The sequence below is a fragment of the Lates calcarifer genome, linkage group LG2 (assembly GCF_001640805.2).
Source record: "Lates calcarifer isolate ASB-BC8 linkage group LG2, TLL_Latcal_v3, whole genome shotgun sequence".
In the NCBI taxonomy this organism is placed as follows: domain Eukaryota; kingdom Metazoa; phylum Chordata; class Actinopteri; family Centropomidae; genus Lates; species Lates calcarifer.
In genome coordinates, this window is record NC_066834.1 from 20,214,306 (window position 1) to 20,230,421 (window position 16,116).

General features: G+C 43.1%; 1 protein-coding gene across 1 annotated transcript in view; it reads left to right on the top strand.

Annotated features, from left to right (window-relative positions):
- LOC108897697 (C-terminal Src kinase) overlaps nucleotides 1–15,901 on the top strand; it is a 42,894-nt gene extending 26,993 nt beyond the window's left edge. Inside the window, exons 3-13 of the mRNA XM_018697441.2 lie at nucleotides 1,765–1,878; nucleotides 2,658–2,770; nucleotides 6,140–6,359; nucleotides 9,984–10,077; nucleotides 10,433–10,498; nucleotides 10,623–10,722; nucleotides 10,877–10,967; nucleotides 11,250–11,323; nucleotides 12,107–12,302; nucleotides 13,845–13,931; nucleotides 14,343–15,901. Of these exons, the coding sequence (XP_018552957.1) occupies nucleotides 1,765–1,878; nucleotides 2,658–2,770; nucleotides 6,140–6,359; nucleotides 9,984–10,077; nucleotides 10,433–10,498; nucleotides 10,623–10,722; nucleotides 10,877–10,967; nucleotides 11,250–11,323; nucleotides 12,107–12,302; nucleotides 13,845–13,931; nucleotides 14,343–14,525 (1,338 nt within the window). The 3' untranslated portion in view covers nucleotides 14,526–15,901. The remainder of the gene's footprint in view (nucleotides 1–1,764; nucleotides 1,879–2,657; nucleotides 2,771–6,139; nucleotides 6,360–9,983; nucleotides 10,078–10,432; nucleotides 10,499–10,622; nucleotides 10,723–10,876; nucleotides 10,968–11,249; nucleotides 11,324–12,106; nucleotides 12,303–13,844; nucleotides 13,932–14,342) is intronic.
- Nucleotides 15,902–16,116: the final 215 nt, after the last annotated feature.

Sequence of the window (16,116 nt, forward strand, 5' to 3'; positions counted from 1 at the left end):
TATATGTGATGGTAACTACAGGTTAAATTTAGTCCTTGGTTTTCTCTCCCCAGTCGCTTTGTGTGTTGCACAATGCTAAATTACTAAATAAATTACTAAAGATCCTCAAGGAAATTTCACCAGCAAGACATTCTATCCAGCAAAACCAATTTTCATAAGTAAAGTGAAGTCCTTTGGTTCATGTGACCACAGGTGGAAATTAATAACAGTGGAGAACCCAGGTCTCTCTGTATCTACAAGACCCTCAGACACATTCTTCAGCTGAGGTCCAAACTCATTATGCAGTATTGACTGAGACCGCATCAGACTCATCCAGCTGTACCGCTGGTTGTCAGGAATAAAGCAGCTTGCACAAGGACCCCACTCGCTTGCTCACACCTGCTGCTTTGTGCTCCGGCTTTTTCATTACATCTCATTCACTCTATTGAGGCATGTTTTTGATCACACGTCTGCGCTGATCTAACAGTGCAAACTGAATAATAACAGGGATAATCCTTATCCCTGCTGTCATTTACATGTACATTTTAGACATGAAGCCACTTTTACAGTATTCACAGTGACTGACAACAGGTGTGACTACAGTATACAGCTTTTAGAGCTTTAAGTTTCAAAACAAGCACTGATGAGGTGTAGTGTCTTTATTCAATGTGTGGCCGAGAACAGACATTGTCTCTCACTGAGGGCACAGATTATGTTAGTTTTTAAAGTCTAGTTTTAAAGTGGCTCACTCACACAGATGTTGTTTTCTGGCTGATAATTATTCACCTTGTTGTTTATCTGCATTACTAAATGAGGCAGCTAAGTTTAACTAGCTTGACAGATCTCAATAGCTCAATAGCTCCCATCTCAACTTCTGACTAGAGTGTAATTCATCTGATTTGGTTATTACATTGCCTTTTAATGTACTCAATTGTAAATGTGTTATATACATTTCAATATGAATATTGATAGTAGACTAATACAACAGACAGATAGCAAGACAAGAGATACATCTAATGACTATAAGCTATTTACTATTAAAAAAAAAAGGCAGGAAATAAAGCATTAAAAATCTTTCTATATCAAGCAGCAGCTTCACTGCTTCTGTAGTTACTCTTCTTTACCTTTGCAGGGCAGTGCAGTGCTCTTCACTTTTTTCCCAAGATTCATATAACCACCTTGGGGTGTATTAATCACAGACTTTGAAGAGGGTAGGGTTAGCACACACAACTCCAGAGAAAAATTATTGTTTGCCATTTATGCCACACCTTCTGTGTAATTTAATTTGTTAGATATTAATTGTGTGGGGGTTTTTTGGTTGTTGTTTTTTTAAACAATTGATAATAAACTGGTGATATATACGTGTGAAAATTATAAAAGTTCTGTAAACATATTCATCCTCTGACTTGTGTTTGAACACCTGTTATAAGAGACCGAATGTTGTTATTTATTACTTTATTTGTTTCGGCTTTATTGGGTTTTATGTAGGTCGCTGAACATATTCACAACAGATGATAAATCATCAGCAACATGCAAACTCCACAAAGAAAGATTCAAACCTGGAACTGTCTTGTTGTGAGGCTGTGGTGACAGAACCACAATGTCATAACAATGTGGATTAGAAATTTATTTCCACCACCACCACCCCACCCCAGCTACTTGTTACCTCTAATTTTGACTCTGTTGCTAGGTGTTGTAACTGGTTTCCCACAAATAACTCCTCATGCTAAACTGAGCTGCATCACTGTGATTAATGCCGGTTCCTCTCCGTCATGTGTGATGCAGGCGCCATGGTCGACTGGCACAGAGTGTGTAGCCAAGTACAACTTCCAGACTGCCAACGAACAGGACCTGCCCTTCTGTAAAGGAGATGTACTGACCATCATCGGAGTCACCAGGGTAAGGAAGCCGGTGGCTGAGCACACGGTTGTAGATTCAAGGCTGCTATCCTTGTCCAATGGATTATTATTCAAGGAATGAGTTACAAAATAAGAAAGCAGTGTGGCATGTCTTATTTTCTGTAGTATCAATATTAACATCTGAGCCCTGTCTTTAAGATTAAGATTAAAATTAAGATATTAAGATTGATATTTATATTTTTTATTTTGTTTTTATCTCAAGCTCAACTATGAGCCAGTTAGAGCAGTTCATAGTAAAAGTCAGATGCTAAAAGACAACTAAAAGCTCATCCCCTCATGCTGACATTCTGACATTCAGCTCAACAACATGCTGCTAACACGGCAACTCTGGAACAAAACAAACAAGAGCTATGTGATAAAGTATATAAGCTTGCAAAAAAAAATAAAAATCCAGATGCGAGTGAACATAATTCCATCAAACAGCTTTGTAGCCCCAGTCAGTGGGTTTCTTTTTTAGCCAGAGGCACTTTCTGGCTCCCATTGGTGCCTCAGATAATACAACAGCCATCACTGTTTGCAGCAACTTATTCCCACAAATATCTGACTGAACCAGCAGTGCTGAGGTGGATTACAGTATCTGCTCCACTAGGTGTAAAGTACTTTACTGTTTACCAGCTCAGTGTGTTTAGAGAGGGACGTGTGGGGTCAGGAATGCTCCTCACCTACGGACTGACTCTGATTCATGTCGAGAAGACAGCATACTTCAGTTATTAGCGACAGCATTAAGGTTGTGTTGTTGGTTGTGCTTGCCTGTTTCAGGATCCCAACTGGTACAGAGCGAGGAACACGGTGGGCAGAGAGGGCACCATCCCAGCTAACTATGTCCAGAAAAGGGAAGGAGTTAAGTCAGGAGGGAAACTCAGTCTTATGCCGTAAGTATCAGAGGGGTAACAGGAGAACCCCGATTAAACTGTGTGTGTGTGTCTGTGTGTGTATGGGCTTTCTTGAATGACTGCCGTATTTATTTAAAAAAAATCCACTCAAACATAACATGTAAAATTGTGTGTATGTCTTGCATATAATTTGAGAAATGTTTTGATATCGATTAAAGTCCATGTGTAATACATTATAAAATACATTTTAAAAAGCAGTGTTAGATTAAAAATAGACTAACATACATATTCTCAGTGATAAATAACTGTAGAATATTAATACTTCACATACTGTGTGTTGTCCATCCTTCTTAAGCGTGTGAACACATTGTTGTGCCACCATTCACTTCTGTTCCCTGCAGCAAGTGAAAACATAGTGTTGATTTCAAAGTCAGGCAGAGCATCAAAAGATGTACATTCCGTCTCTCAGAGTCTTTTGGTTTTTACCGTGCCTCCTCTTGTTGGTGTCTGGCTGCTACAGAGGCCAGGTCCAGCTGTGCACTACGTTTGAATCAGGCTTTTTTGAAACTGCTGCTATTTCAAAAGGAGGAAAATGTAACGAGAGGCATATGCAAATGAAAGGAGACAGGAAAGCAGAGAGCACGCTGGCTGCTGTGGTGTTTAAACTTTACAGATCAGTAGAAAGTGTTTTAATTTCAGTGGTAAATGTCAGGAAATGTGGAGTTAGAAGAAGAGGATGGTCACACTACAGAGATTCGCGATGCACCGCGAGACATGCTCCACTGTGAACTACTACTGAACGCAGTTCATAACGTCAGACCCGAGCTGAAGTTACATGTTTTACTTTGACGTTATTAGGTGGTGTACGTCAACTGTTTGCTTTTTCAGCGTTGAACTGTTCTCATGTTCGGTGGAGGAAATCTTTACACTACAAACAAGACTTTGCCCATGAAACAGTGGCACTCTTCAGCATATAGCTCACAAAAGTTGGTGGTATGACACTGTAACATCTTGTCAGCAGGAAACATTAAGTAGACTTTTTGACCCTCTTTGTCTCGCTTTACCACCTGCTGCTGAATGCGTCGACTCTCTCCCTTTGCCTGTCACACCGCCTGTGCACATTATGTTTAATTATCCCTGCGCATCTATGAGGGTTTTGCAAACACACAATAACAGTATGAATTACTAAAGTCCACTGCTAGCTACTGCTTTGTTATAACTCTGATTAGATCTACCCTGGCTAGACTTGGTTGTTCTCACACTAAAAACACTAATATGAGCTGTTAATGGCTGACATCAACATTTTCAGCACTGACTAACTGCTGTCACAAATTTTGCTTTTGGTTTCACTTTAAAGAATGAATAGACTCCCAAACATTTCACCTGGTTACACTTGCTGACCTCATCTCATTACTGCTGCCTTTGAGATCACTGCATAGTTCAGTGTTTTGTTTAGTTTTTTTCAAAATACTAAAGTCATCACAAGTTGTTGCTATGAAGATATTAGCTGTAATCCACAGGGCCTTGTTGATTGTTATTATGAATCACAGATGTCTCAGGGAAGACCTCTCCCTCTCCTCTGGGTCACATAAGAGTTCATTTGTGGTCTTCTGTCCCTGTGCTCACCCTGACTTCTTGATAGCAGGGGTATATACACACAGTCCTGGCCTCTCGCTCTGGCATCTGACAGCATGCTCTCTCTGCTGCCCCCATGTGGCAGACATCTGCACCACATTACAGCACCACCCTAAAGAAAGTCAGGGTGTTCAACCCTGCTGCCCTACTTCCTCCTTCCCAGTTGCCTCCACCATTTTTGCGCCCTTTTTTATCAGTGTGATGTAATTTATAAAAACTGCAGTTAATTTCTATGGACAGAACAACTGGTTTGTGTCCACCGAGGGGATACGTATCTCTCTGGACCCATCCACGCTTGGCGCCTGCTCTCGGATTAGTGGGAGTTAAGGAGCTGCTGTCCATCGGAGAAGCTGCCTGCGCTGATCTAATCAACTCAACCCATATTAAGCTGCTTCGCCACAAGGGCCTTGCTGTCTGAGGAGGCCGAGTATGAAGAGGAGGAGGAGGAGGTGGCGGAGGTGGAGGAGGGAGTGACGGAGGCTGCCACGGGAAAAATGGGCTAAATCAATTATAGCTGTTGATTACCACCCATTCACGAGCCGAGGCGGATAGAGAGAGACCCTGTGGGCTGCTACTGTTTGCCGCTAATACAGCCTTTCACACAAGGAGTGACAAAAATCGATGGGATGCGGTGCGCTGTTCTGCGGTTGAGGTTGCTGGGATGGCAGGGTGTTTGAGCTGAAGACCACAGGTCTAGAGAGGCAGAGGAGAAGTCATATCAAAGTTATGAATCTTTGAAATGAGGAGGACTCAAGTCTACATTATTCCGCTATTTTAATGAGGGTGAGGACTATTTGTATTAGCATAGAAGAGATTTGTGAAGGCCACGGAGCAGTAGATGGCTGTAATCCATCCATTAGCAGTCTATACATGTATCCACCAGGCCATATGGTGAGGGCGAAGCAGGGTTTATACAGCGAGCTTCTAAATCAGGAGGCTTTATTTCCTCCCGTTTAAAACCAGCAGAAACTCTGACCATCTTTTAAGCTTAGCTCAAGCCTGAGTGTTTTTTTTTTTCCTCCTTTTACTCCAAAATGTGTTAAATAGTCAGCCCCGTCTCTTTGTCTTCCCGACCTCAGCCAGGAGTGGGCGTCTCGGTTCTGTCCTGCCCACCACGTCATCTGAGGAGTTTTTGCATTTTCCTGTTATTGCAGTGCCTGTGTGTCAATTTCCGACTCGGCCCCCAGGCTCTCTGTGTGTGTGTGTGTACGTGGGTGTGTGTTTGTGAGCACCATGTTTCCTGTTGTTTGGGTTCAGGTACTTTTCTCAGTGACTCCTCAAGACAAGAAAGCCCCACCCCTGCTCCGCTCGAGCTGAACAGACTGGAAGTGCTGCTGCTGCCGGCTTCCGATTACTGCCCCCCCTCTCTTGTTTTTCACTTCTCATTTCACAGGAGAGGAGGACTGTGGGCTGTGATATATGGAAGTGGATCCCTCTGTATGGTCGAAGTTGCAAATGAGTTTAGTGAAAATGAAAACCAGTGCGATGTGTTGAAGGAGCCGTTGAAGGATGTTTGTCAATCTGATGCTGTTAGCACTGACACAGAGGAAATTAGGTTTTCAGTCTTCCTCAAGAACAAGAAGTGGCACATGTTGTGTTGCCGTACATCCATCAGAGTTTTACATACATTGTACCATAAGCTTGTGTGCATGTGTGGCCATGCAAACCGTATAAGTCAGTTTTTGAATCTCAAAAAAATCTCCTCAGCAGTTTTCTCTATCTTTCAGTTTTCCTCACTTTCCTTCATTCTGCTCCTCTCCTCCCTCCCTGTAGGTGGTTCCACGGGAAGATAACTCGGGAGCAGGCCGAGCGGCTCCTCTATCCCCCGGAGACGGGCTTGTTCCTGGTGAGGGAGAGCACCAACTACCCTGGCGATTACACCCTGTGCGTCAGCTGCGATGGCAAGGTGGAGCACTACCGCATCATCTACCACAACGGCAAGCTCACCATCGACGAGGAGGAGTACTTTGAGAACCTCATGCAGCTGGTGGAGGTGAGGGACAGTAGGGAGCATGGCTGCCACTCAAGCTCCTGCTTTTTCTTTACGTAATACTCTCGATACCGATAACACCCTCGGCTTTCAGCGTGGCAGCTGAAAAGGATAATTGGCCGTCATTATCAGCGCCAATTGATTGGCATCTCTAAAGTTAATATCAGTGAGAACTGTAAGGCACAAAGTGTTCAGCTCCACCACAGAGAGAGCCTGTAAAGAGAGCGGTTTGTAAGAAAATGAAACCTTTGACCACAAATGTCCTGACAGTCAGTGAGATGTAGGGCAACGTTTTCAGGCTGGCAATGCATCCTGTCCTAAAACAGCTGCTGTGGCAGAAAATGTGGCTGTTCCACAAACTTGACTCTTTAAGAAGCATGTAGGGCTGAAATGGTTAGTTAATTAAGAGATAAGTCAATCAGCAGAAAAACAATTTGCAGCTGTTCTCATTTATTATTCGTTTGAGACACTTTTTAGGCAAAAAGCTCAAGTGTAAGGATTTGCTGCCTTTTTTTATAGACCAAACAGTTAATCAAGAAAATAATCAGTGGATTCATCACTAGTTTAAGAATGAATGATGTTAGTTGCAGCTCTAGAGGGCTGTGTTGACTTTCAGCCCTGTCAGTAAACGCATCTGTTGAAACCATCCCCTAAAAGTTATTACTCTAAGAACCAGTCCTATGAGAATGTATTATTTCTTTTCTTCTCAATTACAAATATTAACTGTAATTTTACAGCTATGCAATTGTGCTGCAGTATGATTACATAACTTCATAAACACAAACACACGTAAACACATTCAATGTCCCCAGGGAGAGTTCCTAAAAATAAAAAAAAAACTAAAAAAAAAAAACTGAAGTATATTCACATTCTTCCACAAGCTGTCTGATCCTCTCACTCCCTGCCCGTTATCTGAAAGCTGGTTCACAGAGTGAGGAGAGGGGAAGACAGGAGACATGATAGCAGAGGGGAGGAGGGAGAGAGTGGAGGGGGGGTTGGCTTTCATCCTCTCAGATAAAGAGAAGAGCTGGATTGGCGGCCATCACACTTTTAATTGGACCTCATCTCTTTGCCTTGCGGGGCACTGGAAGTGGACGACAGGAATGTGCCAGCTGGCACTGAGACCATCTACATCCCCCTGGTGCTTTCTTGTTATCACCAGCCACCCACTATCTCCATCTCTCTACCCACCCCCCCACCCCCTTTCTCTCTCTCTCTCTCCTGTTCACACCCTCCAGGCTTGGTTCTGCCTCGACTTCCTCTCTCCACCTCCCTCCCTCCTTCTCCTTCTCCTTCTCTCTCTTTGTGCTCCCTCGTGGATACCTGGCATATTGCTTTCTCTCCTCCTCTCTTTGTTATCCATTCCCCTCCCAAGGTTTTTCTCTCTCAGTCTTTCTATATCTTTATCCTCTCCCCTGTCTGCATTCCCCTGTGTCTTCTTTCTTTCTTTCTCTCTCTCTCTCTCTCTCTCTCTCTCTCTCTCTCCTATAATAGCCAATGAGAGGATTCCTCACATTCTTGTGTCCTTTTCCGGCTTGCTCACTGCTCTCCTGCTATTATTGGCCTTTCACAGCAAGCTTCACGCAGACCTACATATAGGCACACATAAATACATACTATATGCATAAATGTATACCAACAGACCCAGACCTCCTCCCTGTCATGCATGTCAGTGATATGTATGTGGTGATCCTGGTGAAGTGAAACAAAGATGGTATGTAGAAGGGTGTAACAGCACAGTGAATGTGTTGTCAGCTACAATGCCTCAGTGATTATACTCTTCTCTGGTAATTACATATGAGAAGATTTTGATTCATGCTGTGCCATTGTGTACAAAAAATATATTTTCATGCATTTAAAGATTAACATCCTCCAAGATTATAGAGAAAAATAGTGCAGATGTAATCACAGATGATATGGCTACATCACTGAAGCATGCCAAAGCCAAGCTGTGTGTTTGTTGTTATCCTACATTTGTGGCTTCATTTGCCAGCCTCTGCGCTGAATAATGTAAAATGAGCTGACCCCTTCCTTCACTATGCTGCTCCCTGGTGGTTGTAATGGTAACTTACACTCTGTGCTCAGTTTTTGTCATGCTGCAGTTGTGTAACATTGGCTTTTTTGGTGGGTGAACTTCTTCTTTTGCTGTTTTATTAATGAAGTGGTCACACAGAGGTTTGGTTTCCTGTGTGATCTCAGCCGTCTGACCAAAAGACACTGATTCACTACTTAGATGTGTTCTGTTTTTTTTTTTTACTATCTGTCAATTTTGAAGGAGATGATTTATTTCCTCTCCTGTATTAATATCACCAACAAAACATTTATGATGGTGAGCAGATATTGACTGGGGTTTCTGGGGGTGAAAGGTCAAATGCATTCACCTCTCCCACACCCACACACCCCTCCCCTGCTGCTAGTTCCAATGGTAAATGCTCTCCAGATGTACACCTCCCAGCAGGGGAGTTACTCCACAACCTTTGTCAGATTCTTAAGTTTAGGATGACATTAACACTGTCAATCTCCAGCAGAGGTTTATTCATTTCAAAGTCTTAAAAAGCACTGAGTTCAGCTTCCTCAATAAAAAAAAGTCTTACAAGGTATTAAAAAGTTACAGAAATCTTTAATATTTTCTCTCTGCTGTTCTTTTTTCTTGTCTAGTCTAGTCAGCCCAAAACTCAAGGATATTTCATTTACTATCATGCATGACTAGAGAAGCAGCAAATCATTACATTTTGTAGTGAAAACCAGCAAATATTTGAAATTTGTGCTTGAGAAATGACTGATATGATTAACTAACTGTTTTTGGATTAACCTTTTGTTAAAAAAAAAAAAATCAATAAATAAAAAATTCCAGGTTGCATAAATTAAGTTAATTAGGAATTATTGTTACTGGGTAGCACTATAAAGAAGTGAAATAATAATAAGTTTTAGTAGTTATCTACTGTTCATACTTTGGCTAGTATGAGGGTAAAACAGGTATTGAATTGTGTTCTCTGTGGTATTAACAAGTCTGCAGAAATCCTGTGAATAAAACACATCACTATTTGTTCCTCCTCTTGTTTTATTCCATCTTTTGTATGGAAATGAGGCAGGGATTCTGTTGTCCCCCAAGACAACTCTCCTCCCTTTTAACACCGATAGATGTTGATAAAAGTTAAACCTGTCCTGCTTTATCTCCTTTGGTGGAGGCAAACACCTCTGGTATCTTGTACGTATTAAGCAGAAGGACCTCCTCACATCAGCTCCCAGCACAGTCTGAAGTTTTTTTTGTTTTTTTTTTTAAATCACCACCTTCATGTTCTTCTTCATGTTCTTCATGTAGAGTGCCACTGGAAACTTAAGCCACAATTATGTTTTATGTATCAAAAGGCTGTATAGAGACTCACCAGTCAGAATTCATTCATGAACATCAGTACCTGATGACTCAACTAGGTCTAAGATGGTAGAGTCAACTCAGATGTACTGCTGACTTTTATACTTAATCTTCAGGACCCTGTAAAGCGGCCCTGTTCTAACCCTTAACAAAACATAAAAACATGGATTTTTATCATGTTTTCTGTCACTTAAACGCACAGACTTTTCTGTATTGAAGTGTTTGCATTTATCTCTTTCTCCCTCTGTGTCCAGCATTACACCAAAGATGCCGATGGCCTTTGCACCAGGCTGATTAAACCCAAGTTGATGGAGGGAACAGTGGCAGCACAAGACGAGTTCTCCAGGAGTAAGGACACACTGAGCTCATTACACCGCTCTACAGGGACAGTGGCACCAACACACACAGGGACATTATCGTGTTTGTGTGTATGTACTGTCACACTAACCTCACAAACATGAGAAGGATTGTAGAAGTATACAGACAAAGCCTGCATCTCCCGCAAGGCTCTGTTATCATCCCAGTCCTAATAACATTAATCAAGAGAAGGTAATTAATCTTTTTGTGTCTGGGGACGACTGCTGGGCTTCACCAGCTCTCAAGGTCAATCTGAGTCTTCCTCCACCTCTGTCACTCTGTATTCCTTCTCATGTACCCACCCGGCTCTGAGGTCTCTTAAATGTCCTCTGTCCTCCCCTGGCAGGCGGCTGGGCCTTGAACAGAAAGGAGCTGAAACTGATCCAGACCATTGGCAAAGGGGAGTTTGGAGGTGAGGAATTGAATTTCCAAGGAACTCCACATCATTTCACTTAATCTATCAGAGCCTTAATAACGGCGACTAAGGTCATCTTGGATGTTGTACTGAAACTTCACCTTGTCTGCGTCCTTCGCAGACGTGATGGTCGGAGACTACAGAGGGACCAAGGTGGCGGTCAAGTGTATCAAAAATGACGCCACAGCGCAGGCTTTCATCGCTGAGGCTTCTGTCATGACGTAAGATCCTCCAGCTCTTTCTTTGTCCTTCACACTGTATTTTACAGATTTCATGTTGTTAGTGGCAAAAGGGAGGCACTGTCTGATCTGTGTTGTTAATGGTCTCTTGAGAGCTAACCCTAAACCTTTCTGCCTCTGTTTCTTGTTTGTCCAGGCAACTGAGGCACAACAACCTGGTGCAGTTGCTAGGGGTAATTGTCGAGGAGAGGGGCAGTCTCTACATCGTTACAGAGTACATGGCCAAGGTCAGTTATTCAAGTTTTCCTGTATCTTCTCAGAAGAGCCTAGAACTTCTGTTACAAGCCCTAAAATGTTGAAGGATATTTTGGAATGGTATTGACAATTACAACAATTTACTCTGATATTAATAATGTATCCACCTCAAAATTTGAATTTGTGAATGTCCACGTAGCTCAGTCGCACCAACACTTTCAGGCTCAGGGATTTGGTCTACACTCCAGTCACCCATGATAAAATCCACATGTTGTCCTCCGTGTGTTGTATTAATAATCTGACCTGTGTCACAGGGCAGCCTAGTGGACTACCTGCGCTCTCGAGGACGGACCGTGCTGGGTGGAGACTGCTTACTCAAGTTCTCGCTGTGAGTCTTCTGCGTCTCTGTTAATTAGATTTGTTCAAAAGCACAGATGTGTACTCAGCGCAGCTCAGGGTCTAGAGCTAAACTGCCGCTGCTCTTTAGCTGACAGCATATGAAATGCATTTCAAAAGAACAGTGTCACGCACTTGACAACATAAAAGAACCATTTGTTTACACAAGCAACCGTCGTGCAGCTTGTTTGCCTTGATAAATGGCTGCTTTATCTGCAGGTCAAGTGCCTTAAAATCTTTTATTTATTTTTGATTTAACAGTCATTTAGCTGATGCTGTAACCCAGCACGAGTTAAAAGGAGTGCAACTAGATCAGTCGGCATAAATACATGCATTGACAGGGAAGAATTTCATGATCTGTTTTCAGTGTGAGCCATGTAACCCTAGAATGAAGTTGTCAGAGAACTGCGGGGGGAATAGGTTTTAGCTGGATGAACATAAAATAAGCAAAGGAGGAAAATATTGTCCAGAATTTTCAGATTTAGCTTCTTCTCATGGAAATGAAATCTTAAAAGTGCTTGTCTGTCTCCTGACAGTTTAAATCTGGTCTGATTTATCTCTCCCACCTTTTTTAATGCAATTTTTTTTGCATTAATTCTATTTCCACTGTAGTTGTCACTTAATGTGTCCTGGCAAGAGCAGATTATAATATAACCAAGGCCTCAGATGTGTCCATGTAGATTAAGGAACAGATGCACACCTGTGGGATATTGCCAGACTCTGATGGTCCAGTTATGTTAGTCATCCAGTCCTCACTCATCATCTCTCCTGTCAGCGACGTGTGTGAAGCCATGGAGTACCTGGAGGCCAACAACTTCGTCCACAGAGACCTGGCAGCTCGTAATGTGCTGGTGTCCGACGACAACATCGCCAAGGTCAGCGACTTTGGCCTCACCAAGGAGGCCTCCTCCATACAGGATACTGCCAAGCTGCCCGTCAAATGGACCTCCCCTGAAGCACTAAGAGAGAAGGTGAGATGGGGACGGGTAGCAGGCCGGGACTGATGTGTTGTTGTTGCTTTCTTGGAATTTGTTTTTGGCTGCTTTAGGACCAGGCTGGTAAGATTTAAAGTGCAGTAAAGGACAGTTCTTGAGTAGAGATAACAACAGTTTTTTAGTTTTTGAAAAGTTGACACTGCTTTGAAATCATATTAACCAGAAAAACCAAACACTGGATTTCATGCAAGAACTTTTATTTTTTCTAATCCTACATCTACTCATGCAAGCGTTCCAAATCAGATTCACCAAACCATCTTAACTGTAAAACCCTATTGTAAATAGTTAGTTTCAGCTTGAGAGGTGCCATGTGTGAATGAGCAAGTGCACATTCATTATATGATCATTAGCATAACCAACTCCCCTAAATTGCTACATAGGGCTACATGTGCCTCTCTGTTCGTGGGTTTCATTTGCAAAAAATGTTATCAAAGAATAAAAGAAAAATTTCACACCGCAGAGCCTGAAGTGAAAAGTCAGCTGACTGACTGAAACCAAAGCAAAGTGTCGGTAGTCGTATTACACGACCCAAAACATCTGGAAAAGATGAATACAGCTGCCAGCGACATGTCATCGGAGCAGCACCGCACTGTGACAGAAATAAAGAGGGAATGGTTTGACATTTAGGAAAGTGAGACAAGTTAGATGCTAAAAAACATCTTGCTAAAGCAACCTATTACTTATTATTATACTAAGGATTATGTTCCGCTGTCAGGTGTAACAGAGGATGTTCTACCTGACAGCCACTTGCAGACGGATCCTAAGTCAAGTCAGACAGCTGTCACTGAAAGAACTGCTGAACTGTAGAATTTGCCAATTGCATGCTGATAAAATCACAGTGCATTTTTATCTATTTTTAAACTCCAAATGCGTTCAGATTAGGGCATTATAATTCTCCAAACTTCTAGTGAGGAGAGGCAGACTTTGAGTACAACAGATGTTGTGAATTTGTTTGTATCTAAGAGGAAATTCTAAGAATGAGAAACGCAAATGCATACGTTTTCTTGAATCAGTTGTACTTGCCAATAAAGTACAAATCTCTTCATACAAGTGGTTCTTGCTTGAGGCCCAACGTGCGTAGAAAATAAATCTGACAGCTTTTAGCTAACAGTTTGCTCCTGGCATGTTTTGTTAATCAGTTCAAGTGGACTGAAGGTTTTGCTGTCTATTATAGCAGCAGCTTAACCACAGTTTGATGAAGAGGCAGCCTGCTGCTCCTTCATTTTCTTCTTTTCTGCAGGTGCACACTCCACAGCCCGTGCTTCTATCCACTTCCAACTCACTGAACATATTTGGTTTCACTTATTAGATTTTTAATATAGACTCAGGCAAAAATATTGGGAGGACTGCAAAATTTGGTTATTGTCATATTCACATTTCTTCAATTGAACTCCTGAAATAGCACCAAACAAACAAACAAAGACACAGTTTTTATGGACAGAGGAAGCACAAGCTGCTCTCTGAGTGCCTTTTGGTGAACATGTGAATTGAGGCTTCTTTTCTTCTTTTGCCCAACAGCGGTTTTCCACCAAGTCGGATGTGTGGAGTTACGGAATCCTACTTTGGGAGATCTACTCCTTTGGGCGCGTGCCTTACCCTAGAATTGTAAGTACCTGAACACCAGGTCTCTGTGGATCACTGAGGTCTGAGGTGTACCAGCAGATGGCAGGCTTCATTGCTGGGACCATTATTATTTATTTATTTATTTATTTTTGTTTTCATTCATTGTGATAAATGAAATGTCTTGTGCCGTCAGAGTTGACCTCAAAATAATTAGATTTATGCCATTTAACTGCTGGGGCAGGTCATGAGAGTGTGGCACATTATGTACAGCAAATTATGAGTTTAATTATTTCTGCATGCTCCACCACTTGTTACGTTTCCATTAACGCACTCAGTTATTTGTTGTTGTGAAGAATGACCTTTGCCTGCGAAGTCGCGGTGCAGATGAGTTCGACAGTTGCGTCAGCGGACTCAAAACGTTGCGATAACTCTGCTCTGTCTCTTGTGTCTCAGCCGCTGAAAGAGGTGGTGCCGCGGGTAGAGAAGGGGTACAAGATGGACGCCCCAGACGGCTGCCCGCCCGTGGTGTACGACCTGATGAAGCAGTGCTGGACCCTGGACCCCGTGGTGCGGCCCTCCTTCCGCATGCTGAGGGAGAAGCTGCAGCATATCAGAGCTAAGGAGCTCTACCTGTGAAGAGGAGGCGTGGGAGAGTGGGGGTGGGGGTGGGGGCGGGGGGAGAGGGCGAGGAGGGTGGGGTGAGGACGCAGCCAAGCGCAGCTGTGAAGTGGGGGAGGAGGAGGAGAGGAAGAAGAGGGACCACAGCACCTTCCTCCTGCCCGCCCAGCCTGTTGACATGTGGGACTGCCATACTGTGCCCTCTCCCTCCCCTCCTCCCTCCCCCACTCCCCCGACCTCAGACGTCCACCAGCCGTCCTCTGCTTCCACACAAGGACTGTTCTCCTGTTTGTGTTGTATAGCTTTTGACAGTTTCCTCCTCTCTCAGTGGGCCACTGCTCTTCCCTCCCTCTATACCTGCCACCGCTCACTCGCTCTCTCCTTCTCTTCTCTCATGGTCCAAGTTTCTCTTCCTCCTCTACCTTTTTTTTTTTTTTTCCTCCTCCTGCTCCTCCTCCTCCTCCTCCTCCTCCTCCTCTCCTGAACATGGCATTAACTGGAGGGGAGGCTGGCCTTTTCCTCCACGTTTGTCAGGTGCTCTTTCTTCACCGCCTTCACCCCTCCATCATTCCTGGTTTCTCCATATCGCCGTGTGGCTCTGCATGCCTTTCATCCCGACTCTCTGTCATTCCATCCTCCCTTCAATCCCTCCCTCCCTCCCCTCGGCGTGGTGTCAGGTGTGGGGCCTTCGCTCTGTGCCAAAGTGCCTCCAGTCTACAGAGCTCCAGACTTCCCTCCAGCACTTCTTTTGGTTGGACTGTTGTGGGTTGTTTTTTTAGTTCCTTTTTTTTTAAGAAATCTTTTTTTATTACTTTCTTTTTTTTTCAGGGAGGTTATCAAACCATTTGTTTAGTGCTGTCTCCCCCACGTCCACCATGTCCCCATCAGACTGGATTTTTTTTTTCTTTTTTTTTTTTTTTTTCAATTGACCACGAAGAGAGCGTGAACAGGAAGAGAGAGGATATGGGGGCCAGTATCATGTTCGTCCTCCAACCAAGACAGCACGGAGGAGCGGTGGGTGGATGGGTGGGAGGTTGGTGGGGGAGGGGGGGCAAGACAATAACAGGAGGAGAAGGGGGAGAGGCAGTTCACAAACATGGTTGATTCATCATACGTGGGCTTGTTTTTATATCAAAATATATTTAAAGGATTCAAAAAAAAAAAGAACAAGGAAAAAACTGACTGGGGCAGAGAATTAAAAAAAAAAAAACAGGAGGACTTTCAGAAGCCAGGAGACTCTTGGCATTAGGAATGTTCAGTGTCTCTGTGAACGCTGGGGTCAGGGTGGTGCATGCTGTGTGTGAGAGGCCTTGGGTTCAACTGTCAGTGCTTTCAATGTTCATTGTTTTATTATGCTATCATGATTATGAATAAATCATTCCATCTGAACAGTGTGGGAAAACCTGCATCATTATATGTGTGTGAAAGTGAGAGGGTGTTGGGGTGAGAACCGAGTGCTGTTACTGGGGTGGAAGATAAAGGTATTTCAAATGACACTGTCATTAATCATCAGCAGAGGCGACAGTAGGGCACAGAATATTTGTCTTTTATCAAACACATTTTTTGTTAAATTAATTTAAAGGAAAGTTTATAGAGCATCAAGCTGCTA